The sequence below is a fragment of the Erithacus rubecula genome, assembly GCF_903797595.1.
Source record: "Erithacus rubecula genome assembly, chromosome: 25".
NCBI lineage: Eukaryota > Metazoa > Chordata > Aves > Passeriformes > Muscicapidae > Erithacus > Erithacus rubecula.
In genome coordinates, this window is record NC_136677.1 from 1,084,643 (window position 1) to 1,111,564 (window position 26,922).

The window sequence follows — 26,922 nt, forward strand, 5'->3', positions numbered from 1 at the left end:
GGGCCGTGTTAACCCTCTGTAACCCCTCACAGGGACAGAACGCTGTGTGACACAAGGGCTGCACCAACTGCCCTGTGGAGAGCTCTGAAAGCCCTGCACAGAGCTCTGTGGCAAAGCCCCAGTTTGTTCCCATCAGACAGCCAGTGTTGGGAGGAGCAAGACGGGCAGGGAGATCCTTGCTCAGTGCAGGGTGTCAGATGGCAGCAGGGTGCTGGGGGCACTGCTGGGCAGCAGCTGAGAGCCAGGGGCACCACTCTGTCCCAGCCAGACTGGCACACCTCTGCCTGGCTCTTGCTGCTGCCCTGGAGAGCCATTTCTTCTTGGAAAAACACCTCAGCAATGCTGTCAGCACCGAGCTGGCTCATCCCCTGTTAACTACAACAACATCTGAGATGGAAATCAGGCAGTGACGGCACCGTTGCACAGCCATCTCCCTGCTTCCAGTAAAACATAAAAGGAAAATAAACCAGCGCTGGCATTTCAAGGCAATTATTCAAAGGGTCAAGAGATACAGACCAACATTGAGGAGCTGGAAAACATCAAGTCCCTCTAATGCAGGAGGATAACAGGATAAGGCTGTCAGTTACCCTGCAGAGAGGGAGACAGGGATCAAGCCATTATAATCAAGTTTTGGGCTTCTTTGGCCTTATCTGCTTCTCAGCTGTCATTATCCACAGCACAGAGTAAAACACTCAGGTGTGACCATGCCCTGGGGGCTCCAGTGAGCATGGTGGGGCTCTGCAGAGCCCTAAGCACAGATGCCCCATGCAGCAGCAGCCAGGACACAGCTGGATGTGGCTGGATGTGCCCAATGCTCTCCTTCCCTTGGTTCCTTATTTACAAATTCCCAAGGAGTTGCTTAAAGTGAGTAGAATTAAAAAAAAAAATCAGAGTAATTTTTCCTCCCTGTACAAACTCAGGTAAAATAGACCCCAATGTGAATGTAGGAGGGGAGGAGGAAAAGCAGCTCCAGCAGCTCATGGTAAACATCTGCTCCCCAGAGCTGTGCTGCTGGAAAGGCTGTACCGAGCTCCAGCTTATCTTCTGGAGAAACTGGGCCAAAAGAAATGTGGAGACCAGGCAGGAGACACTGATTTATGCTAACAAGGGGGCTGGGCTGGTCTCCTCAGATATCTGGGAGAACAGGAGCATTGCCAGCAGCTCCAGCAGGGCAGGATTTCATCTGAGCCTGTGTCCCCTTACCCTGAGCAGGCGTCTCCTCCTCCTGAGCTTGGGGCAGGGACGGAGCCGCTTGCTCTCCAGAGCTTTCCCCTCCCATTTTAAGGTCTCTCTCCGTGATACCAAGCTGGAAATTGCCTGTTGAGCAGCCCCATCAGGGGCAGCCATAAAGCTGTGCTTACCCCAATACCATCATTTTCCATCAGGTCCAAGCCATTCCCTGTGCTCCAAATCCCTGCAGCAGCGGGGACGGAGCAGAGGCTGCGCTGCCCCGTCGAGCACAGCCCCAGCTGAAGTCCAGCCAAGTGATGATGTGACTGACCATGGAAGGGAACCAATCCCCTACTAGAGGAAAAGCATTTTTTCAGGGAAACATCATCGCTGAAATCCTATAAACAAATCTGTTTTGACACAGCAGAACAAAGAGCTATAAAAGGAGAGATCGGGAAAGCCACCGCTAATGGGCGGTAATTCACGTGGTGCCTGCCAGGCTGTATTTTTGGGATTATTTTTGTAATTTGTATCCCTTTGGGATGCTGGCCTATGATTTCCAGAGCATGGAGGAACTTGGGAACAGCCCAGCCAGATGTGGGGTGATGCTCAGCACTCCCTGTCTCGGAAGACACTCTGGAACACGACATTGAGCAAGCAAAGGGATTTAAAGAGCCACAGGTGATGGCCTGGGCTGTCCCAGGAGCTCCTCAGGGCTGGGCTGGTGCCCACCACGACTCTGCTCCCCCAGGAGTGGAGCCAAAGCAGTGGCCAAGGCGTGTGCTTCATCTGCACAGCGTTTGGGAACAGCACGACAGCCATGGCCAGGCTTCACGGGGAAATAATCACTCCTAATCTGCTTAGAAAACTTCATCCCTTGGGAAAACACAGCATACCTGCCTGTGAGCCTGGGGGAGACACTGCTGGATGGCAGGTTTAGGAGAAATAAATTAAATTTTTATTAGGGGCTGAAAGCATTTCTCTGCTGTGAGACACTCCTGAGGAGGAGAAATCCACAACAGAGGAGAAGGTCCTACACATTCTGAAATGTTACCATTACTGGTAGCAGGAGCACAGCTCCAGCAAGAGCAGCTCTTATTGGGTTCCAATTTTTTGGGTTATTCCTTCTCAAAAGATCAATTTCTCCAGTAATAAACCACTATGAGCTGCTCCTCCTCTCTGATTTATCCACAGAAACTCCCAGCTCGCCTCTGGACTGAGCTGGGTCTGTGACTTAAGGCTCACTGAATTCCCACTTTAACCAGACCAAAACAAAAGGAAGCCAGGGCCCCATCTCTAACTCGAAATCAGCTGCTTCTGTTTATGGAAAATTGTGCTGCACTGTACACTCAGGGCAATCAGTGCAGCATGTCCAGCCCCAGTGTGCAGGGAGCAGAGCCCCACTCCTCCCTGGCATCCAGCAGGGCTGCCCAAGGCCCTTGGCACAGGTTGGGAAGTGGGAATGGTCCCCTGGGCTCTGCACACTGTTCTTCATGGGCAGCTCCTGCATCCGTGGGAGGTTTCTGGGCTGCTGCTGCTCTGAGGGGGGATTTGAGGTCAGGCTGACTTTGGTGCTTCCCAAAAGGCACTGACTCTCTTTGTTTCAGTTCAGGTCCAGGGCAGCCACCCAGCACTGCTCCAAATCCACGAGAAGTGAAGCAAACCCAGGAATTCACCCAGCCCTTCCCATCAGTGGGCATGTGGCAGCCCCAGTGCCAGGGAGAGGCTTTCTGAACACCCAGAACTGGACCAGACCTGCTGGCCCAAAATCCCAACACAAACCACAGCTGCCCATAACCTTCTCCAGGGGGAGTGGTCAGTGCTGGGAACCCAGGGGACGTTCCCAGGACCTGAGCAACCAAAACCCCTCCCTATTCTCCCAGCCACGAGCAGTAACCCAGAGGGTGGTGGGCAGAAAGGGCCACTCCATCACAAGCCCCAGGAATCATTGGCACATCGCTGCTTCCTTCCCAGCCCATCCCAAAGAGCCATCTCCACATGGGGCACTACCAAAACATTTATTAGAAGAGTGCAGGGTGGCCAGGCTCCACAGGACCCCCCTGCAGCTGCCCACAGGGCTGGGGAGGGCAGCAGGAATGCTCACCCCGGGCATCTCGTGTGCCCCAGCATCCACCAGGAGACCCAGGCGCTTGTTTCCTCGAGGGAAATGTGTCCCTGCTGGGGCGTGGGCAGTGGGGACAGGCTGGCTGTGCCATTCCTGCAGGCAGGAGGCAGCACTCGGGCACTGCAGAGCTCTCAGCAGGGAGATCCAGGGCTGCTCACACTGGGTGGTTGCTCTGAGCCACACTCCAGAGTGGCCTTTGGCTGCCGCTGGCTTCTGTCACACCTCCCACAGCCACCCCCAGGGTGCCCCAAACGCTGCCCGGAGCAGCCTGAGAGCGGCTGCAGTCCTGGGAGGGAGCGCTGGCTCAGACCAGAGCCACGGCACGGAAAAATAAACAAAGAGGCATTTCCCTGGAGGGGAGGGACATCTCTTAAAAGGCACTTCCGAAATCCCTCTGCAAACACGAGAGCAGCCACCGCCCCTCCCAGGGGGTGGAATATCCGCACCTCGGGGCTCCCCAGAGCTGCCAGCCTGGCCCCGGGGGTGTGGGCAGTGTGGACACGGCTGCCACACCCTGCACCCTAAGGTGGCACAGCTGTGACCTGGCAAAAGGAGAGGGTTCCCTCTCCACGGGCACTGCTGAGTGTGCACAGCCCTGCCAGGAAGCACTCGCACCCCCTGGCCAGACAGGTCTATTTACAGAGGGGAGCCCAGACACAGGGCAAGCAGCTGTGCCCCAGCCAGCACGGCCAGCTGCTGGCATGGGCTGTGTCCTGGCTGGGTGCTGTGCCCAGCCACCACCGTGTCACCCCTGGCGAGGGCAGGGTCACTCTGCAGGTGCTGTTCTCAGAGTTCAGGGGCAGCCACAGGTCCCTGGCTGCACGCACAGTCCGGAGAGAGGTGGGGCTTGGCCGGTGGCATCGTGCCCTGGCACAGCCCAGGCAAGTGTCCATCCCTTAGAGCCCTTAGTCGTTCTCGCTCTGCAAGGGACAGAGAGGAGAGCAGGGTGAGGTGCCAGGGGCTGGGCTGGGGGTACAGCCCCTGTGCAGGGCCCAGCCCTGCCAGCTCACCTCCATTTTGCTGTATATCCAGCTGAGGAGCTTTGTCACACGTGTGTACACTCCGGGCTTGTTCTTCTGGCCACATCCTGTCCCCCAGCTCGTCACCCCAGCCACATACCAGCGACCGTCGTCCTCGCAGACCAGGGGCCCCCCGCTGTCACCCTGGCTCGGAGGGGCACAGCAGTGAGGAGGGTGGGCAGGAGACACCCCAAAATGGGGCAGCTCTCCCCTGGTGTGCCCCAGCTCACCTGACACGCATCTTTCCCCCCCTGCAGGTAGCCGGCGCACATCATGCGGGGGGTCAGGTAACCCTCGTACACCTTGTCGCTGTTGCAGATCTTGTAGTCGATCAGCTTCACCTCGGCTTCCCGCAGCTTCGGGGACGTGTTATCTGCAAGGCAGGAAGAGCTGTGGGGCAGGGGGGGGCCTCGCCATCCCCACCACCCCGGCCCCTCTGCAGCGAGGGAGGAAGCAGGTGTTTCCCAGGTGTCATTTCTGCTGGGAGGGCAATCCCCAGAGTCATCCCTGCGGGAAAGCCCTCGAGGGCCACAGCAGGGCCGTGCTGTGGGCAGGAGCTGCCTGCGGGGAGCCGCTCTCCTCCCTCACCTTCATTCTCCCTGGTTTTGCCGAAGCCGGTGATGAAGCAGGACCTGCCGGTCTGGAATCGCTGGCCGTACATGGGCAGGCAGGCAGGGCGCACCTGGGCTGGAGGAGAGGGACGGGAGCAGGGCGAGGAGCGAGGGGTGAGTCACCTGGGGAGAAATCCTCACAGCCCCACAGCCAGGGGTGTAAGAGTCGGGCCAAAGTTTCTCTGATCTGCCTCAGGACCATCATGACAGACTGAGACCCTGGACCCCACCGCTTGCTCTGGACCTGAGTTCTGGCCTGGCCCAGGTGGATGCTTGCCCAGGACTGTCTGTAGCTGTGCCTGGTGCTGCCATGGCTGCTCAAGCAGGGTACTGCTCATAGTGCCCTGTTCCAGCTCCTGTTCCTTGGAGCAATGATCTCCACACACAATAGTGTGTAAATCTCCCCACCTTTTGGCCAGAGGCCACTCACTTTGGAAAAGGACTATAAAAAGTGACTTTCCTAAGGAGACTCTGAGATCTCTTTCTCCTGAATGGATTGAAGCCGTGTCTATAGTCAGACAACCACGAGAATGCTATATCCCATCCTTCCTCTCTCTCTCTCTCTCTCTCTTTTTTCTCTCTTTCCCCTTTCACTTTGTTTCCTTTACCTCTTTTTCTCTCTCTCTCTCCTATCGCAAAACTGAATTGTTGACACACAATAAACTGCTTTACTGCTTTCTGCTGAATAAAACCTGACTCTCTTGTTTTTGTCTTTTGCAGCCTGGGGTTGAACGAACCATCACAACTCCCGCTCAGGGTGGGGGTGCAGGGAAGGCTCCCCTCTCTGCCCATCCCAGCAGGGTCTCCCCGGCTTCACAGGGGGCCTGGTGGCACAGCTGAGCCCACGGCTGCAGCTGCCAGACCCTTCCTGGCCGTGGGACAAGCAAGGTGGCCGCAGCAGGGTTGGATGCTGCAGCTGACAGCAGCCCCACACACCCCATGGTTCCCAGGGCACCAGAGCAGCTTCTCGGTCCTGTCTGTCTCCCTGTGCCCCAAACACCACCCAGACAAGAACAGGTAAGCCGAGACACCTCACCTGAGAGTGTCAGTGGCTTGGAGAGCTTCATGAGGGCGATGTCGTAGTCGTCGTGGTCGTCGCTGTAGTTGGAGTTGATGATGACCTGGGACACAGGGATGCCCTCCATGGGCTGCTTCAGGTCCGACACCCCTCCGTACACCTTCCAGTCATCCAGGATCTTCACGCTGTTCCTGGCAGGGCGAGAGGGGCAGGAGGGAGTGAGACCCGGGCTGTGGGCTGGGCTGGGTGCCCGGGCTGGCAGCAGCACTCACATGAAGAAGCAGTGGGCAGCGGTGAGCACCCACTGAGCGTCGATGATGGTGCCGCCGCAGATGTGGATGGGCCCGTACTGCACGCTGACCTGCCAGGGCCATTTGTTCACAGACGTCTCCTTCCCACCGATGATCCGGCCAGAAATCCTCTGCCCACAGGCTGGAGGGGAGAGCAGGGCTGGGAGAAAGGCTCGGGGGAAGGGGAGCGTGGAGGGGGACACACACAACATCCCACCACCCACAGGGACCACATTTATTGCAAGGAATGCAATGTTGGTTGTTTTCTATCACCCAGAACATTCTCTGGAAGACATCCCATTTGCCCAGCCCTGTGCTGAGCAGGGGGGAAGTGATCCCAAGCCTGTGGAAAGGGGCCCACCCTTGTCTGTGTCCCAGCCAGTCCTTACTTGTGCATCGCAGCGAGACGTACTTTCCTGTGAGACACTGGGAGCTGCAGGAGAGAGGAGGGACACCCATCCTCAGCCCCATTCCTGTGGCACAGGGCAGGGGTGGGCAGGAGGTGACCCTGGTACCTGTTGAGGCTCTGCTGGATGGTCTCTCGCTCATCAGTCACCGTGAGGCTCTTGCCAGAGACACGCAGGGGGATGTACTCTGTCTGTGACGCACTGTGAGGGGAGAGGACAGGCAGTGAGGGTCCCCTCTGCCAGCACTGACCACTTGGCCCCTGCATTATGCCCAGAGCTGTGCTGGACACGCCGCCTTTCAGTGGGAAAACACAGCACTGAGGGAAACAGCACAGCAACCCTGCTCTTAGTCAGGGTAGGGGTCTGGCAGGGCCCTAGCAATGAGCAGAAGAACCCATCCTTCAAGAATTACTTCTGAAATCCCAGCTGCCGGCAGGTTTTCCTGGAGAGGGACTCGTCCCAGTCACTGCTGCACACCGGCAGCCACTGGCTCTCGGCGCTGGAGTAGACGTGGAGCAGCGACTCCTCGGATAAGAAGCGAACTGTGGGATGGAGCAGGAGTGTCAGGGTGCTCCCGGGGCTCCCCTCCTTCCCACCACCCCAGCTCTGGGTGCCTCACCACAGCCCAGCTCGTCGCTCCTCTGGGAGCAGTCGACGACGCCGTCGCAGCGCACGGCGCTGTCCTTGCAGCTCTCTGCCGGTTCCTTGTACACGATGCCCGTCTGCGACCGCCAGAACATGACTGCAGGCAGAGAACACATGCTGAGGCCAGGGCTGGCCATGGGGAAGGGCTGTGACCCAGCTGGGTGGGTATCTGGAGACATGGAGCACTCCCAGTCACTGGGTGTGAGCGTGAGGTGTGTTTGAGCCAAAAGTGAGGAGCTGCTGGTCACAGGGCTGGGGGAGGACTGGCCACCCTGAGCACCCTCCAATATATCAATGCCCAGCTGCTGCAAGCCCCTGTCCCTTCACCCACAGCAAATGCATTCAGCCTGAGAGTGCTTCAAGCCCACTGGCTGGAGAGTGGAGCTGATATCACCAGGATTAAAGGGATTCCCCTGTGCCTGTTCTGCCTATGGACCATGGTTTGTCTTGGGGAGGGCACTGTGGGTGTGCTGGGTGCCCTGCTGCCCACCAGAGTAAGCCCAGCAGAAGGAAAACATACTGCAGCCCCAACCCCCCCAGATACTGCCACCAGCCCGGGCAGATCTCCTTTTCTGCTCTCCCCAGCTCCCGTTTCTCCACCAGAGGTCAGGAACACTCAGGGAATGGGAAGAGCACATCCCTGTCCCTGGGACAGGGGTTTCCCTCTGGCACTTCCCAGTGTGTGTATCCCCAGGCTTTGCTGACCCCCAGCTCCTCTGTGTTCCTCTCCAGGAGCCTGGAGCCAGCCCGTGCTGGGACCCCACTCACACAGCAGGATGAGGGCGATGAGCAGCACGATGAGGACGGAGACGCAGAAGATGAGCGCGAGCCGCCGCTGGCTCATGCAGGGAGCTCTGAACATGGAGGATCCTGGCAGCAGGGCAGAGGCAGGGTCAGGGGGCTGCTGCCTCCTCGGGGCACCCAGACCCTGCTGCCCGCCTGTGGGCCATGCACATCCCAACCTTCCCTGTGCCCAGTGCCCCCCACACCCCTCACAGCCCAGGGAAACACATGGCTGTACATCCCTGCCTCCCTCCATCCCTCCCCATGCTGAGAGGGATCCATGGATCTCCCCATCCTTACGTGTGCTCTCACAGGCCGAGCAGGGGCTCGGGGTCGGGCCGGATTCGGGGCTGTAGGGTTTGAAGCTGATGCCCAGGACGTTCTCTCGGGGCTGCGGGGGTCGGGCACCGAAGATGCTGCTGACCTTGGAGACATGGAGGAGGCTGGGGGGGACACTGCTGGGCGAGGCAGTGGTCTGTGGGCAGAGGGCACTGTCACCAGCAGTGGCTACTGCCCACCAGAATCCCCCCAGCTGCCCCCCTGCCAGCTGTGAAGGTGAAAGCAACACAGAGATGGAGCTGAGCCCTCCTGGCAGCCTGCTCCTCACAGACCCACGAGCCTCACGGAGAGTCACCACCCCAGTGCCTCTCTCTGTACCACAACCTCAGACATATCCCACCCAGGATGGCCAAAAACCTCGTTGTCACCGGGTTTGTCCCCTTCAGGCAGCTGAACTTCCCAAAGCCATTGCTGTGAGCCGAGCAATCAGCCGGGTATTTGGCATCGGGACAGTCACGCCGTGGCCCAGTTCCACGAGGCCAGTGCCCCAATTTATGCATCTATCCTTAATTAGCCATTTGAAAAATACACTGCAATTTCCAGCTGTCATTTAGTAATACTTAATAATCGGTGTTTTCCATGCACTGAAACGTCCTGCACCCTGGAATGCTGCTCTGCAGTTATGTCACTCCTGATCTATGAATTCACAAAAGAAAATGTATTTGTTTCCTTTCCTCAAAATACACTCTTCCAAATGCTCCCTTGGTGACAGAATCCAGAGCCTGTCATTTTCATCCAGAGAGGACCTATGAACAAATCCCTAAATAAATCCTGCTTTCTCTACCATTTGTAGGATGGATGGGGCTTGGAGCAGCCTGTTCCGGTGGAAGGTGGCCTTGCCCATGGAAAGGGGCTGGAACTGTCTGAGTGTTCAGTCCATTTCCATCCAGATAATTCTGGGATTCTGTAGCAGCACTCCTGAAGGGGAACCCAGGGAGGAGGGGAGCCACCACCCAGCAGGGAGCACTTACCACCCGAGATGGGTTCTAACACATCTCTCTAGGTTGCCTGTCTCTGATTTTTGGCTCTGCACCTTTCTCCATGACCAGAAATCATCCCCTTCCCTGCCAAGCCAGAGAGGAGCGCTTGTGCTGGGACGGGCAGGACCGGGACAAGGGCAGTGCTGGGAGCCCCCCTCGCCCTTCCAGCGGGGTTTTCTCGCCCCTCATGTTTCCTGCCGGGAAGCAGGAGCCCTAATGAGCCGGTGCGAGGCTCGTGCTTTGTGAATGCGGCGCTGCCTCCGTGGCGATGCTCTGGTGTAACTTCCTGGGCATTATCCGTGAGTCACGCGTCCCGCGCGGCTCCGAGCGCAGCTCAGCGCACCGCGACACGCCTGCCCCGCTTGGGCTGTGCCTGCCCCTGAATCGGGCTGTGCCTGCCCTGTTGGGGCTGTGCCTGCCCCGCTTGGGCTGTGCCTGCCCTGTTGGGGCTGTGCCTGCCCCGCTTGGGCTGTGCCTGCCCCGCTTGGGCTGTGCCTGCCCTGAATCGAGCTGTGCCTGCCCCGCTTGGGCTGTGCCTGCCCTGTTGGGGCTGTGTCTGCCCCGCTTGGGCTGTGCCTGCTCCGCTCGGGCTGTACCTGCTCCGCTCGGGCTGTACCTGCCCCGCTCGGGCTGTGCCTGCCCCTGCTCAGGCTGTACCTGCCCTGCTTGGGCTGTGCCTGCCCCTGCTCGGGCTGTGCCTGCCCTGCTCGGGCTGTGCCTGCCCTGAATCGAGCTGTGCCTGCTCCGCTCGGGCTGTACCTGCCCAGTTCGGGCTGTTCCTGCCCCGCTCGGGGTGTTCCTACCCCGCTCGGGCTGTACCTGCCCTGTTGGGGCTGTACCTGCCCCTGCTCAGGCTGTACCTGCCCCTGCTCGGGCTGTACCTGCCCCTGCTCGGGCTGTGCCTTCCCCTGCTCGTGTGGCACCTGTGTGCGGGGAGGAGCCGGGAGAGGCATTTTCTGGAGCAGAGGCACTTTCTGTTCCACTGCACCAGCCCCACTCTCTGCCAGAGAACAGGAACAAGCCTGGGTCTGCTCCAGGTTTCCCTATATCCAGATTTTCCTGCAGTGATGCAGCCTTGCCTTCTCCAGGGAGCCCAGACAGCCCCCCAGTTTTCTCCTCGAGGTTGGGAGGGTTGGGGAGTGCCTGCAGTGCCCTCCCCTAATGAGCCCAAGCAGTCACAATGCTGATGACATTTCGGTTCTCACTCACCCACACCGTGGAGCATCCCCAGGCACCTTCAGTGCCCACTGTGGGTGACAGCCAGAGCTGGGGCAGGTCCTGAGCAAAGCAATGTGGGGATGCCAGGGACCCTTCCTAGGAAAAGAATTTCTCCTGCCTGTGTAGAAATGAGGTTTTTGTAAATACCCTTTCCCCCTGGCATTTTGTGCTATCTCCAGACATCTGATGTGTCACATCTCACCCTGCAGCAGCCGTAACCCTTTTCATATCAGACCAGCAGAGCTACAGTTCACCAGAGGAGAAACCTCTCCATCACACACGGAAATCAGAGCCCAGCTTCCCCAGGGAGCCAGCAGTGCTGGATGCCACAGCACTCCCACCTCCAGTGTGCAAATATATCAAATTAACACCAGAACCTGCCATAGGTCAGACTGCTCTGAGCACTCCTCAGCAGGAAGCACATGCCCTTTCTTACACTCAGGGAATTTTCAGCTACTTATTTCCTTAAAAGTCTAAAGTCTAAATAATTCTGTGGGCCTGCCAGAGAAGGTAACAGAGCTCTTGCCATGGGTGAGCAGTGCAGGGATGCTGCAGCAGAGAGAGCAGTGGTGGTTTTTGCAGAGATGTTTTTCTTGAGGAGAGCGCGTGACCCCGGTGAGCAAGCGACAGCTCCTGCCCACAAAACCTTTACTTATCCTTTGCTGGCTTTTGAGTAAAAGCCAGAGGCAGAGCCGAGCCCGGATCACAGGCACCTGTGGGTTTGAGCCCTTTCCCCCACGGCCTCTCTGCAAAAGCTCCAGCAGCCACCAGAGTGATCCCTGCCAGGAGCAGCTGTGGGGAGGATGGCTTGCTTTCATCCAGGACATCCAGGAGGGACTCTGGGGACACTCAGGGACTCCTGGGCAGCTTTGCTCACCTCACAGACAGTGATGCTGCCTGTCTGCAGCATGAGCCCTCTGCTGAAGCTGTCAGGAGTGCAAACACCCCACTCCCTGCCCCTGCTCTGAGGCTCAGAGCAGAGCTGGGCAAGGCATGCAAACCAAGGACAGCAGCACTGAGGTGCTCACCCCCTTTGCACTGTGGGCTGTGACTGCAGCTCCACACCCTGGTGTGGAGGGAAAGCCCCCAAACCCACAGCAGCAGAGGACAATCAGCAGGGGAAAGGGAAGCCAGGCTGGGCTGCAGGCTCAGCATTCAGGGAAGCCAGCCAGCAGTCACCTGCAGTTTCGGAGTGGGAGGGAAAGCGGAAGCCAGGGAACACCTGGGTGTTGCAACCAGACCCAGGGCCCAGCCAGGTCTTGGAGGAGTAAAAGGACACAGGAACTCCCAAAAATCTGGAGCATTAAGAGGGGAGAGGGAGAGGCAGCCTGGCTTAAATGTGGTGCCCCAGATCCTGCTCTCCAGCTGAACTCTGCCCTGCCCTCAGCATGGCTCCAGCTGCTCACAGCCCTGTGTCCAGGCTGGGAGCTCCTTCACCTATTTGTGAGGCACCGATTGTCTGCACAGTGCAGCTCAGCCAGCACACAATGGAGACATTGTCCTCGCCAGGACAAAGACATCCCCCGCCTGGGAGAGCCCCTAGTCCCTCTGGGGGACAACGTCCTGCTCAAGTGCCACTGCTGAGTGGGGCCTACCTGGGAGGGGACAAACCCCAGCACCAGAACAGGGTGAGAGGACAGAGCCAAGGCCCTGATACACAGAAAAGTGAGATCCCAAAGCAGCCAGCATCACTTTGAAAGTGCAGGTGGCCGAGTATTGAGCCAGCCCGATGTGCCAGGGACAGGTCACCCTGTGCTAGTGTGAGACCCCAAAATGTTCCAGGGGCTGGATAACCACTCCACACTGCTCACCTCACTCCACAGAGGGGCAGGCAGAGGCCTGGAAAGACAAAGAGAAGCTGCTGCCGTGTCAGAGACAAGGGTGGCTCCTGGTACTCCTGATGGCCCATTTAACCCAAGTGACAATGCCAAGGTGGCCCAGTGGGGTTGTCCAGTATTGAGCAATTGTCTCTGCATGTGGCCGTCCCAGTTCCTGCCCCACTGTCACCAGGATGCAGCGATGCCACCCTGCTTTGGGGGTCACCCAGAGCTGGGACCACTGCATCTCCTCAGAGCCAGTCAACACCCAGCATGAGCCCAGTGTCCCCCCGCTCCTGGCTGGCACCCCCAGGCCAAGGGGCAGGAAGAGGACAGTGTCAGAGCTGGCTCTGCCTCCCCTGGAGCCCCATCCCTGCCTCCTTTGCTCCGGATGTCTGGCACAGCCGGAGCTGCTCGGCACGGTAATTACTCTCTGCCTCGCCCGGTGCCCAGGCAGGATGGATGTTTTCCTCATGACAGGATGCTCAGCAAAGCCCCACATCCAGGGCTGAGCAGGTCCCGGTCAGCTCAGCCCAAAAAGGGCGCAGGGAAAGCTGCCTGGAGAGCAGCAGGGCTGCTGGAAAGTGCCAAAGGGCTCAGGAAGGTGCCAGGCAGCACCAGATCCCTCTGACTGCATCAGCTGGTCCCCTCAGCTCACAGCTCCAGTGTGGCAACGAGACAGCCTCTTCCAGCACCGGGCAGGCACCAGGGATGCTGCTGGCTGCCCTCCCTCCATGTGCCTGCCTCCTGCTCCTCAGGCAGCTCCTTTTCCCTCCGGCTACTGTGAAGGAACAGCCCGGAGAGCAGGAGGGAGAGACGCGTCCCTCCACCAAATCCCGCGGGGAGCGGATCCCCCGCGCCCCGCAGCCCGAGCCGGGGCCGCCCGCACTTACCGGGGAGGTTTTGCCGTCCATGGGCCGGGGTCGGGGCTGGGCCGGGCTCAGAGCTGCATGGCAGCGGCGGCTGCCGAGCGCAGCAGCTCCGCGGGGCCGGCCAGGAGCTGTTTGGCGAGCGGGGCTCGTACGTCAGTGCCAGCGCCAGGAGCAAACCTGTCCGACCTGCCCGGCCCCAGCGCCGCCGGTTTCCCAACCTGCACAAACACCTGCCCCGTGCCGGCCCGGGGATGCGGGGCACAGCCGGAGGAGCCCTGGGAATCGGCGAGCAGGGAGAGCAGCCCGCAGGGAACGGCAGCATCCTGGGTTTCCTCGCTGCTCTCCTGGCTGCCTGCCCACCCAAGCTCCCCTTCCTGCCCTCTGTGCCCTCCACTCCTCACCCTCAGCTCTCCTGCCCAGCCAAGCACAGAGGAGAGGATGCACAGCTATGCCCAGCCTCAGGAGAACCTCGCTGGTGTGACCCAGAAGTCAAGAATTTTCAGTTCCAAAGGAAATGAAATGCTGTTTCCCTTTAAATCTCTAGAGGCCTTTTCATTCCTTTGCTGATGGAGCGACGCTTTGTCCAGGCACCAGCAGCAGGTCCAACCTGAGGGATGCTCTGCACAACCAAGAACTCAGGCAGAAACAGCTGAAAATACCCAGATTAAAGGAGAAAAGCCCAGCTTCATCCTGTGCTTTCTGATAGCCAGGCCCATGACCCTCAGTCCCACGTTTCTCTTGGTGTAAGTCCCTTGTTCATCCAGCTCCCCACACACACCTGCTCTTCAGAAGGGCAGGAGAGGAGCAGAAGCATCCAAGCTTGGAGGAGCCCTGCTGCAAAACTCCTTCCTTTAGAGCTGGAAAGGTCAGGCTAGATCCCTCTGACCCCTCCTGCTCTCAGGATCGCTCACAGAGGGATTCTGAGCCAGCCCTCACTCCACAGCACACTCCTCTGTCATTTTCACAGGCAGAGAGTGGTTTCTGAGGTGGTTGTTTGCTTTTTGTGCCTCTGCAGGCTGTGTCTGTTGGGTGCCAGGGGTGGCCAAGCACTGAGTGCACCCCCAGACTCCCCTGAGCCAGCCATGCCCTCTGAAACTGCTGGGTCCACTTCAGAAAGGGATTCTCAGAAAACAGCTTCAGGATCTGTTCATTGCTTGCTACAAAGCCACCTACAGAGAGCAAGTTCCAGAGTACAGGGTGTGTGGCTTGACCCCAGCAGGCTGATGGTAAATGTCAGCATGCACACAGCTCCAGGGTGAAATTCTCACCTTCCAGGCTGTTAACACTGCTGTGAGGCCTCCCTGCACCCTCCTGCCCTCCCAGCCACTAAAAAGGAGTTAAACACACAGCCAGAGCTGGCTCCACCAGCCCAGGAGAGCTGCTCCAACCTCCAGGCAGAGGGAATGGGGATGAGGATCCCTGTGCTGCTCTGTCCTGCGGCGGGGCTGTGCAGAACCAGCCCTGCAGCCCCAGCCCTGCCCTGCTCACTGCACATCCCCTGCCTGACCCTGCTGCCACCCCAGGAAAGCTTCCTGAGGGCAGCAGGGAGGGAAATGCACAGAGCCAGGTGCTCCTGGCTGGGTTTCTCTGTGGTGTGTGCACAGGGAGGAATTTCAGGGCTCACAGCTCACCCTATCCCCTCTCCTGGGGCAGTGCTGTCCCTGCAGAGCTCAGGTTCCTCAAGTCCCTCTCACCATCCCAGCTTTCTGCAGAACTCTCGTTCCTCCTCAGCCACTTTTGCTTTCCTCTAAATTGCCAACCACTTCTCTCAAGGTTCTGAACTGCCTCACCCACAGCCCCACGGTGGCTTTTCCACAGAACTCCCACTTCCCTGGGTTTTGGTCCCGTTGCTTTTCATTGTCATTACCTGACACAAAACACAATCTGTGGCTTTGTGTGGGACTGGCTGTGCTTCATCTCAGGACTCCTGAGCTCAGTGGCTGCCAGATCTGACACAAGGGCCAAGAGCAGAGTGGCAGGACATCAGCTGGTCTACCCTGGATGAAATAAACCCAGGGCAGGGAGGGGATCTGCAGACAGGCTGTGAGTTTGTGGAAGCCCTTGGCCTTAGTCAGGAAGGATAAGTAAGGGAAAACAGGAGAAATCTCCCACTTCAGATGACTCTTCAAATAGGAGCCTGCATGTCTGTGCCCATCATGATGCCCTCTGAGTCTGTGCATGGCATTTTCAGTTTCCCTTACTCTTTTTATCTGTGTTCTTTCCACTAATTCCCCAGTGGGAAATTCCTCTTTTTGAGGAAAATCACTCTCCATCACATGAGAGCTCCAGGAAAGCCCTCAAGCAAGCTCTGAGGCAGAGCAGAGCTCTCACACACAGTCTGCTGCATGGTGATTCAGCACCACCAGACAGGCAGGACATCACCATGGGGCCAGACCCCACAGCCATGGGGTCACAGACACATCTGGGGGCCACCAGAGCCAGGGGACAGTGGCAGCCCCTGTGTCACACTGGATTCCCAATGTCACCGTGTTTGTGTCACACACTGTGTTTCCAATGTGTGAAGGTGTTTCCAGGACACAGATTGTCACTCAGCCCCAGAAATGGAGAGAGGGGAATTGCAGGCTGAGGCAGGAGGCTGAGCTCGAAGGAAGGGAAAGCCAGAAGCCCCTGCTGAGGCTCCAGGGCTGGTTAAAACCTGCATTCAGCTGCTGGCACGGTGCTCAGGGAAACCCCTGTGACCTGGGCAAAGGTCACCCTGGGTGCTCACGCTCACCTGGGCTACACTTTTTAACATCTCATTTCACAACAAAGCAGCCAAGGCAGAGACATCATTTACTCGTTCTTGCCTTTCTCAGCACGGCCCTGCTCTGCTCAGAAAAGCCCCCAGAATTCTTCCTTTCAAGCTCTGTCGGAAAAGCCCAGCCCAGGCTGAGGCTTTGGCTGGGGGTGAGTGGGTGGACAGCGCAGAGAAGTGGAAGTGGCTGCTCAGTGGCTTTCCTGGCGCAGTTCAAACGCCTCCGAGACGTCACTGAGCCAACCCCTGGGGGAAAAACGAGAGCTGAGCTGCCGGCGGGGCACAGCCGGCCCCGCGCTCGCCCTGCTGCCACGGAGGATGCTGAGTGGCCATGGTCCCCTGTGCCACCGCCCCGGCGCTGTGCCTGGCGCTGCTGCTCGCCTGCCTGGCACACGGTGAGTCTGTGCTGTGTTTGCATCTCCCTGCCGATGGGGCTGAGCCTCGCTGCTCCGGGTGGGCTCCTTGGGATGGGGGATGAGAGTGGAGACTCAGCCTGGATGGCTTCGCTGGGATCAACGTTTTGGAGCAGGGCTCCTGGCTCACTGATTGCCTCTCACTGCTGGTTGGGAGCCCAAAGGCTCAGCCAGGGGCTCCAGCCTGGCTTGTCCCCGCTGGTGAGGGGACACGGTGCTGGGGACACAGTGCTGGGCTGGGTGTTTGCCAGCAGGCAGCAGCTGCCGGGGAAACCTGCAAGGGAAAGGTGGCAGATGTTATCAGCGGGGCTTTTCTGCCAGGTGACAACACCGAGATCAGGCAGGAGGTGTGAAAAACTCTGGTTTCACCCAGGCAGATGAGCAAAACAGGAAAGCCGAGTCCAAACAGAGCTGGTGGCAAACTGCAGGGGATGGGAGATGCAAATACAGCTCCGTTCTTGGGGCAGAAAAGCACTGAGAAGCTCCATCTGAGCTGTCCTCAAAGAAAGAGGAAGGAGAAGAGGGGGCTGAGCAAATCCTAGAAGTTGGGAAGAGAAATCTGGGCAGGTTTCAAAACCTTGCAGGTTTCGGGTGGTCAGTGCTGTTACGTCACCCCTCCTGGGGTGATGCTGCAGGAGGCTGTGCCCAGGCTGCTGTTGAAACACGAATCTTAGAAAATTAGGATTTTAGTTACCTTGCTGAAAATAATTAGAAGTTAGAAGGGAGTAGTTATCTAAAACTTAAATAATTGATTGTCTGTCATTTTATGTTTGCTCAGTGCGCTTACAATGGGAAAAGACAAAACTAGTGAGGAGATCCAAAAAAACATGGACAATGAAACCAGAAACATATTCTTTGAAAAATTGGACTGCCCCAGAAATAATTTCTATTGCCATTGACAGAAAAGGTCAAGAGTTTAGGGTGAGGAAGACTCGCTTAACTTCCTACTTTTAAGACCCCTCCCCACAAAAACGACCCCAGACTTAATTTAAGAAGTCAATCATGCATGCTCAATAGCCATTCAAGCTAATTACCATAGGAAGCGGGGCTGTTACTATGAATATGTATTTGTTTGAATCCTTTGCCAATAAATAGATTTTGTCACCTGTGATTTGGCACTACTAGAGGATTCCCCAGCGCTGAATAAACATACATTTTCTAACTTTAAATTGTTAGAGAGTCTTTTGTCACAGCTGAGTATCGATATTAGACCAACACTCTTATTTTGGTAAATCGCTGCGGGGCTGGCAGGACAGGGCTGAGCAGCCCCAGCTGAGCCCCCCGTGTGCCCCACAGGTGAGGAGGGGCTGGCGAGCCCCCGGCGTGTGCGCTTCAGCTCCGAGCTGGCACAACACCTGCTCAGGTGGGAGCCAGGGCACGGCTGCCCCAGCAACACCAGCTACGACGTGCAGCTCATAGTGTGAGTAACAGCAGGGGCAACGCGCGGGTCCTGCCCTGCCCTGGCTGATTCCAGCTCTCTGCTCACCCCCTGTGCTTCTCCCCTCAGCTATGGCCTGCGTGTTCCCTGGAGAGCCATCCCAGAGTGCAGGAACACCTCGGAGCTCTCCTGCGACCTCACCCGCTACACCCCGGACCCCGAGCGGCGCTACGTGGCGCAGGTCAGGGCTGTGTCCGGCAACCTCACGTCCCCCTGGCAAAGGAGCAGCACCTTCTCCCCACAGGAAGGTGGGTTGGGGTCTGCCTCCACCCTGCGCTGGTGGGGTCAGGGTGCCAAACTGCTTGGAAAGAGCTGTGGGATGAATGAGAGCAGGGGTAATTTCCCTCCACACCTTCCTGGAGGCTGCCCAGGGAGATGGGATAAGCTGAGGGTGGGTGGGACAGTCACAGCTCAGTCTGGTGCTGCAGAGGGTGAGAGCTGTGATTGCTGTGAGCAGGAGCCAGCCCTGACCTGCTGTTGGCACTGATTTTCTTCCAGCTGGCGTGCACGTGGCGGGCCAGAGCCTCTCTGTGGTGGGCAACTCCATCCAGGTGCGGCTGCAGCTGCTCCTCCTCCCTGGGAATGTCTCCCTGGAGTACGGAGACTTCCAGAAGGCGATGGCCCAGTACCACGTGTACATCAGGAGGACACGGGACAACCAGACGGTGAGATGAGCTCCTGTTCCTGTGCTGTGCCCACCTGTCCCACATGAGTGGGAAAGCAGATTGTTAAAGCACAGCCTGCTGTAGGATTGAATGCTGAGCTTTCCCACAGCCACAGCAGCACTGAGAGCTTTCTCTGCAAGTTTTATGGCAGAGTTTTCCAGCTCTTGTGGGGATTTTGGATCATTATCTCAGCATACCCTGGGGACTTTCCTCAGGGGACAGTGGAGGAGGAGGAGGGAGGGGAGCAGGAGCTGGGGGCTCTCAGGTGCCAGCCTGTGCTGTTTGTTGCAGATCACAGTGGTGAAGAACAGCACAGAGTTCACCATTGGGGAGCTGTTCTGGGTCACAGAGTACTGCCTGAGCGTGGAGCCCAGCATGATCAACAGGGTCATCCCCAGCACACGCAGCGACGAGCAGTGCATCACCACCGGCCACAGGGACAGTAAGTGGCACTCAGGGGAGGGGGAATCATGGAGTGCAGACCCCCCCAGCCTCCCAGCCCTGGCAGTGTGGGAGTCCACACCAGGGCAGCCTCTTGGTGCTGTGTGCATTGAGGAATCCCCCTCTCCCCCCTCACCTGGTCACGTCCTCTCTCGCAGGGAGTGCAGAGCTTCTCCCCGCCATCCTCAGCTCCTCCTTCATCATCCTCTTGTTGCTGGGCCTCCTGGGGGCACACACCTACATCAGGAAACCTGTGAGGACACCGTCTGTCCTGGTAAGGCAGGGACAGTGCCATGCCACCCTTTGGGCCAGAGTAAAGATGCAGGCTTGGGGAGCACTGGGAGAGAAATGTCACAATTTCTCAACCCGAGAGGGAGTTGTGATGGTTCGTTCAACCCCAGGCTGCAAAAGACAAAAAGCGAGAGACTCGGGTTTTATTCAGCAGGAAGCAGTAAAGCAGTTAATTGTGTGTCAACAATTTGGTTTTGTGATAGAAAAGAGAGAGAGAGGTAAAGGAAACAAAGTAAAAGGGGAGGGAGAAGGAGAGAAAGGATGGGATATAGCATCCTCGTGGTTGTCCGACGATAGACACGGCTTCAATCCATTCAGGAGAAAGAGATCTCAGAGTCTCCTTAGGAAAGTCACTTTTTATAGTCCTTTTCCAAAGTGAGTGGCCTCTGGCCAAACGGTAGGGAGATTTATGGACTGTTGTGTGTGGAGATCATTGCTCCAAGGAACAGGAGCTGGAACAGGGCACTATGAGCAGTACCCTGCTCGAGCAGCCATGGCAGCACCAGGCACAGCTACAGACAGTCCTGGGCAAGCATCCACCTGGGCCAGGCCAGAACTCAGGTCCAGAGCGAGCGGTGGGGTCCAGGGTCTCAGTCTGTCATGATGGTCCTGAGGCAGATCAGAGAAACTTCGGACTGACTGTTACAGCAGGCACCAACCAGGAGTGAAGCACAGCTCACTCCTCTCTTTCCCTCCCTCCAGAAGTCCTTCATGAAGCAGAGCTCGCTCTGGGTGGAGCACGACCCCCCATCCTCGAGCAGTCTGGACGCAGACCCCATCCAGCAGCTCTTCCTGTGCCACAAGGAGCCCTGGCTGGATAGGAGCCCTGACAGCAGCACCAGCACAGCCCAGGCGCCCCTGGAGCAGGACTGGGAGCTCCCAGCACAGCCCAAGGAGCAGCAGTGCCTGCTGGAGCCCACGGGGAGCAGAGACAGCAGCGGCACCAGCACCGACAGCGGCATCTGCCTGCACATACCCTCCTCCTCCTCCTCCTCCTCCCTGAGCTGCTCCACGTGCCCCGAGCCCCAGGGCTACAGGCAGCAGCTGCCCAGGGCTGAGGACAGTGGGGTGGGCTTGGAGAGCCCCTGCCCTGCCCCTGGCTGCTCCTCTGGCAGCAGCAACGCCAGCCCAGGGCAGCCTGAGCTCTCCCCTGCTGCCAGCCAGGAGGATGTGGAGTTCAGGGGGTACCTGCAGCAGTCTAAGGGCACCGTGGGGCCAGAGCAGGCTCTGGATCAGGGACTGTCCCTCTCGGGCTGTGCAGGGTCTGTGCAGGGCACTGACACTGTGCTGGACATGCAGTGCTCCGAGCTGGCTGTGTCCAAGGGCTATTTGAAGCAATCCCTCCCCCAACATCTCCTCACACAGGACCTTGCTATGTGGGGAGCCCCTGCCTGGGACTTTTCCAGCCAGCCCCAAGCCCCCACTCTGCTCAGCTGGGCAGCTCCAGGTGCTCCACTATCCTCCAAAGCCAGCCCTGATCTGAAGACTCCCTTGGACCTGAACATCTTCAACAGCACTGCCTTCCTGGGGACGCTGCCGCTCGTCTCCAGCCTCAGCTGCAGCTGGATCACACCCCCCATCAACCCCCTGAGCCAGCTCAGTGGGGACAGCAAGGACAGCCGCCTGTGACCGTCCCCTGCGGCCACCAGCCCTGCTCTGACCCAACTACCTCGTCTGCCACTGGATAAGCTACCCCTGAGTGTTCCTGGTGCCAGCTCAGCCACTGCTGGGGCTGCTTTGGCCCCAATCCTGCTGTGGGCAGCCCCCCTTGTTGGGAGACAGGGATGTGCTGTGCTGGAGGGGCTCATCCCGACCTCCTCGGGCCACCAAGGATACACACAGGGCACCTCTGCCTTGTCTGCCCTCCTCAGCAGCCCAGCACAGGGTGCAGGGCCACCCTCCGGGTCTGGGGCACTCCTGTGCTTCCACTTCCCCCTTTCCTGGGCCAGCTGGGCTCCTGCTGCTGACGTCCTCACTCTGATGCCATCCCAGCCTTTCGCAACACGGACACCGAAAGCAGACGTCAGCCTGACATCAGCACCCTGCTGCTGGCAGCACGGGGCTCCTGCCCTGCCTGACCCCACAGGGATGGGCCCTGAGACCTTCCTGACCCTGCAGTGACCCTTCAGCATCCAGCCCCTCTGGAAGAGCCCCAGGGCAGGATATGGGACGCACCCAGGAGCCCAGCACGAGCCAGGGCAGTCCGACCCACACTATGGTCTGTGTTCTGCCACTGCTGGACACAGACATTATTTATTGTGTTTCATTTGTAAATACAGAAAGGATGTGGTGTTATTTGTTTGGTCCATTTGTCTGTTCATCCTCTCCTAAGGACAAGCTGAGCTTTCTCTTTCCAGATTTGGACATTCCCCATCAGCAAGAGGCAATGTGCCTTTGCCTCACATGGGGAAGAGTGTTTCCACATCACAGCTGGGAAAAAGGAGAAACAAGTGATCTCTCCAAGAGCTTCTCACACACCTGAGTTCCTGGGGAAGTTTTGGGAGCAACTATCAGCGCAGCAGGGAAAAGGAGCTGGGCTGCTCACAGTGATTCCACAGGGATTCACATCCCAGGGCCATCACCAGGAGCAGGACAGGTCAGACCCGGGGCTGGAGGAAACACAACAGCCAGGGCTCTGCTCAGCAGCGTGGTGTTCAGTCAGAGGCTGGGCTCGATGATCTCAGAGGTCTTTTCCAAGCTAATTGATTCTGTGATGCTGTGAACAGTTGTCATCAGAATGGAAACAGGATGAGACCCAACAGCTCACCCTGGGTCACCGTCCAGGCCCCAGGGAAGTTTTCCCAAAAGTCACTCCTTTTCCAAGAACCTTCATGGTGATAGAAACCCTCCTCGGGGAATGTGGTTTTCAGGTGAAGGGTTATTTGGTTTATTTTCAGCTTTTCCAGTGCAGGCAGCAGGAGGGGGCTGATCCTTGCTGTGTTTCCTTCTCTCACATCTCACATGGCACTGCTCACACGTGAGATCCATCCCTGCATCCCACAGGGATGTGCAGAGCACTGGGAGCCTCCTCCATCCCTTCTGCTCTTCTTCCTCTTCTACCTGCTCTTCTGCCTCTGTGTATTTTGGGGGTTAGAACATTTTGCTTGCTTTTTAATTTTTTTTTCAACTTCCTCTGGAAAACAGAGTCATCAAAAGCACGGCTTTTTTTTTTTTTTTCTTGTTTTTCTTTTAAGCGCCACTGACGTCAGGCCCCCCGGCCGGATCCTGCATCACTCAGGGCTCTGCCGGATCCTGCCCACCTTGGAGGGCTCCCAGGCCCCAAGAGGTGACACTTCCCCCTCTCCATGAGAGGCAGAGATCTCCTTTCAGCCAGGAGAAAGCCACAGACCAGAGGGTTCAGCTTTGACAGCCCAGAGCACAGATGGTCCCTCTGACTCTCTGGAAATCCCACCCTGTCCTCACTGCTTTCCCTACACACAGCACGTGGCTGTCATGAGTTTTAATTTGGTTTTTTTTTTTCCTGAGACAAACTCTCAAAGAAACTGTCCCAAGGCTCCTTGTGCCTCACCAGCCCCTGCTGGCCAAGCAGGACTCCTCTCTGTGGCCACAGAATCTTCTGTGCTCCAGGCACTTCCACAGCCACTTGTTCTGCTGAGACCAAAGGCAATTGGCACAAAAATTCCAGGAGGAACTCCACAGGGGATTTCTGAGGAGTTTCCTTGCTGGCAGTGTGGAAAACCAACCTCCACGTGGGTTCAGATATTGAATGGAGGAGGAGGAGGAGGAGGTCTGAGAAAGATTTCCCATTTCTCACAGCGTTTTCCACAGTTGCACAAATCCAGTCACCCAGTTCTGGGGCTCCTGGCCCTCCTCCTCAGCTGGCTCCCTGCCTGGTGCCAGGTCTCTGCTGTGCAGGAGGCTGGAGGTCTCTGTGCCCTGTGGCTGTTTTCTCCAGGAGCAGTGCTGAGGAATCCTGGGATAAGGCTCCATCCTCTCCCTCCATCCCAAGCAAGGGGGAGCTGCACCAGTGCTGGCCCAGGCACCTCCTGTGCACCCCTGGCTGCAGAGGGAGAACTGCAGCTGGAGGAGATGCGCAGGGAATTTGTGGAGTTTCCCTCTCTGGAGACATTCCAAAACCACCTGGGTGAGTTCCTGTGTCTCCTGCTCCAGGTGACCTTGGGCAGGGGGGGTTGGACCAGATGGTGTCCAGTGGCCCCTTCCAACCCCAACGGTTCTGTGATTCTGTGAAATTTTTTTAGCAACAGAAACTGCACCTTTGCCGTTTCAGTTGAAATCCAACAAATTCAGGGGCTGTTTCTTACAGAAGTGAAAACGGAGGAATTCCCCCTGGCCAGTTTTGGTTGCTTTTTTTGTTGGTGCTGGGCTGTGAGTAAGAGGCAGCAAGAGGAAGCTCTGCAAGAGCAGCCAGGCTCCAGCCCCGTCCCTCTGCCCATTCCCAGGGACAGTGGGGAAGGAAACAAACCAAAGCCTGTGAGGGGAGAAACCAAAACCAGAGCTCAGGGAAAGCCTCTGAAGCCCCACAGGCACAGGCAGGACTTTTGCTGGAAAAACCTTGGGACTGTCCTGAGGAAAGCTGTGGTGCCCAGGGACAGCACAGAGGTTCTGAGGCACAGCACTGGGGGGCAGGGGGGGACAGGGGGATGTCCTACCTGCCCAGCAGCCCAACTCTCACCTCATGGCCCCTGGCTGTGGAAGGGCTCGTAGCCACTGCCCGAGGTGCCCAGCGAGCCACTGATGCTGAACGGTGGCACCAGCTCCAGTGCCACTGAGCCCAGCCCACTGCAGGGAGAGCAGAGAGGTCACCAAGCTGCCCTGTCCCCCTCCAGCCCCTGCCAACAGCAGAACTGGATGTGTTGGGGACTGGGAAGGGGGTGTGACACCTTGGCACTGCACAGAGAGCTGTAGCCGGGCCCTGGTGCCCCCATGGCATCACTCACCGTGAGTGGTAGAGGTTGAAGACAAAGTCAGGCCCTGGGGAGGGAGGAGAAAGAGGAGGGAGAGGTGTCAGAGCCAGGTGTTGCCATGAACCCACCTTTGCCTTGCTGTGAGAGTGTGTGGCAGGGTGGGAACAGGCAGGACAGGCAGCAGGACAGCACCAGGACATCACTAGACACCCCCTCCTCACCTCTGAGTGCCCCCAGCTTGTCCCAGAGCCTCCTGCACCAGGGTTCCCCACACCCAGTCCCTGCAGGCCCGTGCTCTGAGGGCCCCCTACCCTGTCCCCTGTCCCCTGTCCCCTGTCCCCTGTCCCCTGCCCGCACTCACGGCGCCGGGAGTGGCCCCTCCGGTACCAGCGGAGGAAGGTGTAGCCAAAACTCGCCAGGATCAGCAGGGCCAGCCCGATGCCCAAGACAACCCCGATCACCTTGATGGGCTCTTCTCCTGGAAAGCAGAGGGACGAGGGGCTCTGCAGAGGGGTCCCGATTGTCCCCTGCAGGGGACAGGACACCCGGGAGCCGGGGTACAGCTCTCCAGCTGTGCTGTCCCCACGGCAGGGAGGGACTGCGCCCAGCAGCGCTGCCGGGAGTGCCCGGACTCTGCCAGGACTGTGGCACACAGAGTTTTGTGCCCCCAAAACCTCGTGCCGCAGCCCAGGGCGGTCCCCAGGTGAGCTGGCAGGTGGGACGGTCACTGGGAAAGGAGGTGGCCACGCTGACCATGCTGTATCTCCACTCCTGGTCCCGCTCACGCCCTCGTGGGGCGATTCTCCTTTCCTGGCGGCACTGGAACCATCTCTGGGCTGGCAGTTCCCTCTAGAGGATGTTTTTGTCAGCACGAGCAGCTGCTGCAGCCAGCTTCAGGCGTGTTCGGGACAGAACGGGGCAGTGCGGGTTCTCACCGCCCCATCCCTCCCCTCCGTGCCCCGGGGTCTGAAAAACCCGGCACCAAGCAATGCTCCTGGAATTGCCAGGACGCCGAAGTGCCCAGCACAGCCACTGAGCATCGATTCCCGTGCTGGCAGCTCTGCTGGGGCTGTGCCAGGAGGGCACAGGGGTTCGGGCTCTGCCCCGCAGCGCGGCCAGCGGGGCGCACAGGGACGGGATTCACTGCGGCACCGGGAGCGAGGAGACAGCGGAAAGGGGTGACCTAAGAGCAGCTAAATTTAGGCAGATGCCGGCGGAGTGAGAACATTTCCCCTGTGGTCACGGTGTTTACACAGTGAGCAGGGCTCAGCGCGCCCTGCAGCCCGCGGCACTCGCTCCACCTGCTGGGATGTGCAAACAGCCGGGGCCGCAGCGCATCGGCGCCAGCTCCCGGGGACCGGCACAGCGCCTGCCCTGCCCTGCCCTTCCTTTCCCTTCCTGGCACGGATCAGGATACGTGGGAGGCCAAAGTTTCTGCTGGGGCAGGGGCGAGCAGGAGCTCCGGGACCCCCGGTGTGGGCGAGGCCGGGGAGCTGCAGCAGCCGTGAGTCACGGCAGGAGCTGCGGGAACGGAGGAACGTGGTGCAACAGCCTCCCTGAATCAGCCGGCTGCCGAAACTGCCCCATCCCCACGCCCACTGCCCGTGGGAGGTGACGGCGTCGTGCCCAGGCCCTGCCCCTGCCCCGGCACCCTCGGGAGCAGAGGTGCCCAAATCCCAGGGATGGCCCCGAGCAGCAGAGCCGCACAACAGTGAGCCCCAACCCCAGCTCACCGGGAAGAGGGGAAGAAGAAGGTCAACAAAGCACTGCCCGTGCCATGAACATCTCGCCTCTGCCCTGTGAAGGGGGGGAAAGCCACCCACTCACCTGTCCGGGGGTCCATGTCCCGCTGCTGTGCCACGGGAGCTGCTCTCCTTATCCCAGGCTGGAGCTGCAGCTGCAGAGTCCTGTCTGTGCTGGAGCCTGGCACGTCCTGCCTGTCCCCTTGTCTCTTGGTAACACAGCAGCAAGGCTGGGCACCAGTCCTGGCCCACTGGTCCAACTGGTTCACAGGGAGAAAGCAGAGGAGCTGCAGCAGACACGACAGACGGCACATCACCGTGCCCAGCCCGCCTGCGTGGGCAGCTCTGCCCTCCCACTGCTGGGAAAGGCTGAACTGGGAGTACTGGGAGCCCGAGGGGCAGGGACAGCCAGGACACAGGTGTGCCCAGCTCTGGCAAGGTGCCCAAGTGGCCATTTCTTCTGATTGCCACCTCCCGGCAAAGACCAGCAGCCAGGAAGGTGGCAGAGGCCCAAGCAGAACCCCGGCTTGGGACCTCAGGCAGGACCCCTGTGGGTGCCCAGGGTGCACCCCTGGCCTCCTTGGGGGTCTCAAAACCCCCCTGGTGAGGGTCTCAAAGACCTCTGAGTGAGACCCTGGTGTCATAGGCGCTGAATTCTAACCCCTGGGGGAAATTACAAACCCAGAGGGAATGGAAACAAGCTACCAAAATTAGTAAAGTGTAAATTAGACCTTTAGAATGTAGATAAATAGACTTTTGGATCACCTTCTCAAAGCCCCACACCAGAGTGTCACTTGGGAATCAACTCCTCTTTACAGAAAGAGGGAAAACCACCTCCTGTGGCTGCAGGTACAACCCTTCACAGCTGAAAACTGGGCAGAATTCCTCCCTGCTTCGTGCTGCTCTGCCAGGCACAGCCTCCCCCCCTGCCGTGCCCCACATCAGTGACAGTGGTGGCAGGGCCAGGTGAGCAGGGCAGGGCGATGCCTGGGGGCTG

The 26,922-nt window shown here is 58.5% G+C and overlaps 4 protein-coding genes across 7 annotated transcripts; 2 read left to right on the forward strand and 2 right to left on the reverse strand.

Moving 5' to 3' along the window:
• Nucleotides 1–3,286: 3,286 nt before the first annotated feature.
• TMPRSS13 (transmembrane serine protease 13) lies at nt 3,287–19,358 on the reverse strand. 3 transcript variants are annotated; one of them, XM_079326907.1, is made up of 13 exons: nt 19,143–19,358; nt 8,369–8,543; nt 8,054–8,155; nt 7,260–7,382; nt 7,053–7,182; nt 6,749–6,841; nt 6,623–6,666; nt 6,216–6,375; nt 5,962–6,134; nt 4,903–5,001; nt 4,545–4,687; nt 4,306–4,458; nt 3,287–4,215 (listed from the first exon to the last, which is right to left on the reverse strand). In XM_079326907.1, exons 1-13 carry the CDS (start codon nt 19,299–19,301, stop codon nt 4,201–4,203), a joined length of 1,569 nt encoding a protein of 522 aa, XP_079183033.1. In that variant the 5' UTR covers nt 19,302–19,358; the 3' UTR covers nt 3,287–4,200. The 3 variants fall into 3 exon arrangements, with proteins under 3 accessions (XP_079183033.1, XP_079183035.1, XP_079183034.1); XM_079326909.1 differs by lacking the exon at nt 19,143–19,358 and adding an exon at nt 13,316–13,995 and having other exon boundaries at nt 8,369–8,492; XM_079326908.1 differs by lacking the exon at nt 19,143–19,358 and adding an exon at nt 13,316–13,995.
• Nucleotides 16,096–18,522, forward strand: IL10RA (interleukin 10 receptor subunit alpha). Its single transcript, XM_079326939.1, has 3 exons — nt 16,096–16,444; nt 17,759–17,882; nt 17,970–18,522. Exons 1-3 carry the CDS (start codon nt 16,381–16,383, stop codon nt 18,385–18,387), a joined length of 606 nt encoding a protein of 201 aa, XP_079183065.1. The 5' UTR covers nt 16,096–16,380; the 3' UTR covers nt 18,388–18,522.
• On the reverse strand, nt 19,145–26,451 carry SMIM35 (small integral membrane protein 35). 2 transcript variants are annotated; one of them, XM_079326938.1, is made up of 5 exons: nt 26,011–26,451; nt 24,545–24,661; nt 24,217–24,250; nt 23,929–24,058; nt 19,145–19,243 (listed from the first exon to the last, which is right to left on the reverse strand). In XM_079326938.1, the coding sequence occupies exons 1-4, from the start codon at nt 26,378–26,380 to the stop codon at nt 23,953–23,955; spliced, it is 627 nt and encodes a 208-aa protein (XP_079183064.1). In that variant the 5' UTR covers nt 26,381–26,451; the 3' UTR covers nt 19,145–19,243; nt 23,929–23,952. The 2 variants fall into 2 exon arrangements, with proteins under 2 accessions (XP_079183064.1, XP_079183063.1); XM_079326937.1 differs by lacking the exon at nt 19,145–19,243 and adding an exon at nt 23,219–23,318.
• On the forward strand, nt 19,648–21,592 carry LOC306812369 (uncharacterized protein). Its single transcript, XM_079326925.1, has one exon. It carries the CDS (start codon nt 20,009–20,011, stop codon nt 20,924–20,926), a length of 918 nt encoding a protein of 305 aa, XP_079183051.1. The 5' UTR covers nt 19,648–20,008; the 3' UTR covers nt 20,927–21,592.
• Nucleotides 26,452–26,922: the final 471 nt, after the last annotated feature.

Coding starts and splice junctions, on each gene's coding strand:
- IL10RA (XM_079326939.1), top strand. CDS start 16,381: ATGGTCCCCTGTGCCACCGCCCCGGCGCTGTGCCTGGCGCTGCTGCTC. Junction 16,445..17,758: donor GCTCGCCTGCCTGGCACACG/GTGAGTCTGTGC, acceptor TGTGCCCCACAG/GTGAGGAGGGGCTGGCGAGC. Junction 17,883..17,969: donor TACGACGTGCAGCTCATAGT/GTGAGTAACAGC, acceptor TTCTCCCCTCAG/CTATGGCCTGCGTGTTCCCT.
- TMPRSS13 (XM_079326907.1), bottom strand. CDS start 19,301: ATGGCACTGTCCCTGCCTTACCAGGACAGACGGTGTCCTCACAGGTTT. Junction 8,544..19,142: donor GCGAGAGAGGACGTGACCAG/GTGAGGGGGGAG, acceptor CTCTGCCCACAG/ACCACTGCCTCGCCCAGCAG. Junction 4,459..4,544: donor GGGGGAAAGATGCGTGTCAG/GTGAGCTGGGGC, acceptor CCTCCGAGCCAG/GGTGACAGCGGGGGGCCCCT.
- LOC306812369 (XM_079326925.1), top strand. CDS start 20,009: ATGAAGCAGAGCTCGCTCTGGGTGGAGCACGACCCCCCATCCTCGAGC.
- SMIM35 (XM_079326938.1), bottom strand. CDS start 26,380: ATGGCCACTTGGGCACCTTGCCAGAGCTGGGCACACCTGTGTCCTGGC. Junction 24,251..24,544: donor GAGGGGCCACTCCCGGCGCC/GTGAGTGCGGGC, acceptor CTCCCTCCCCAG/GGCCTGACTTTGTCTTCAAC. Junction 24,059..24,216: donor TTCAACCTCTACCACTCACG/GTGAGTGATGCC, acceptor CTCTCCCTGCAG/TGGGCTGGGCTCAGTGGCAC.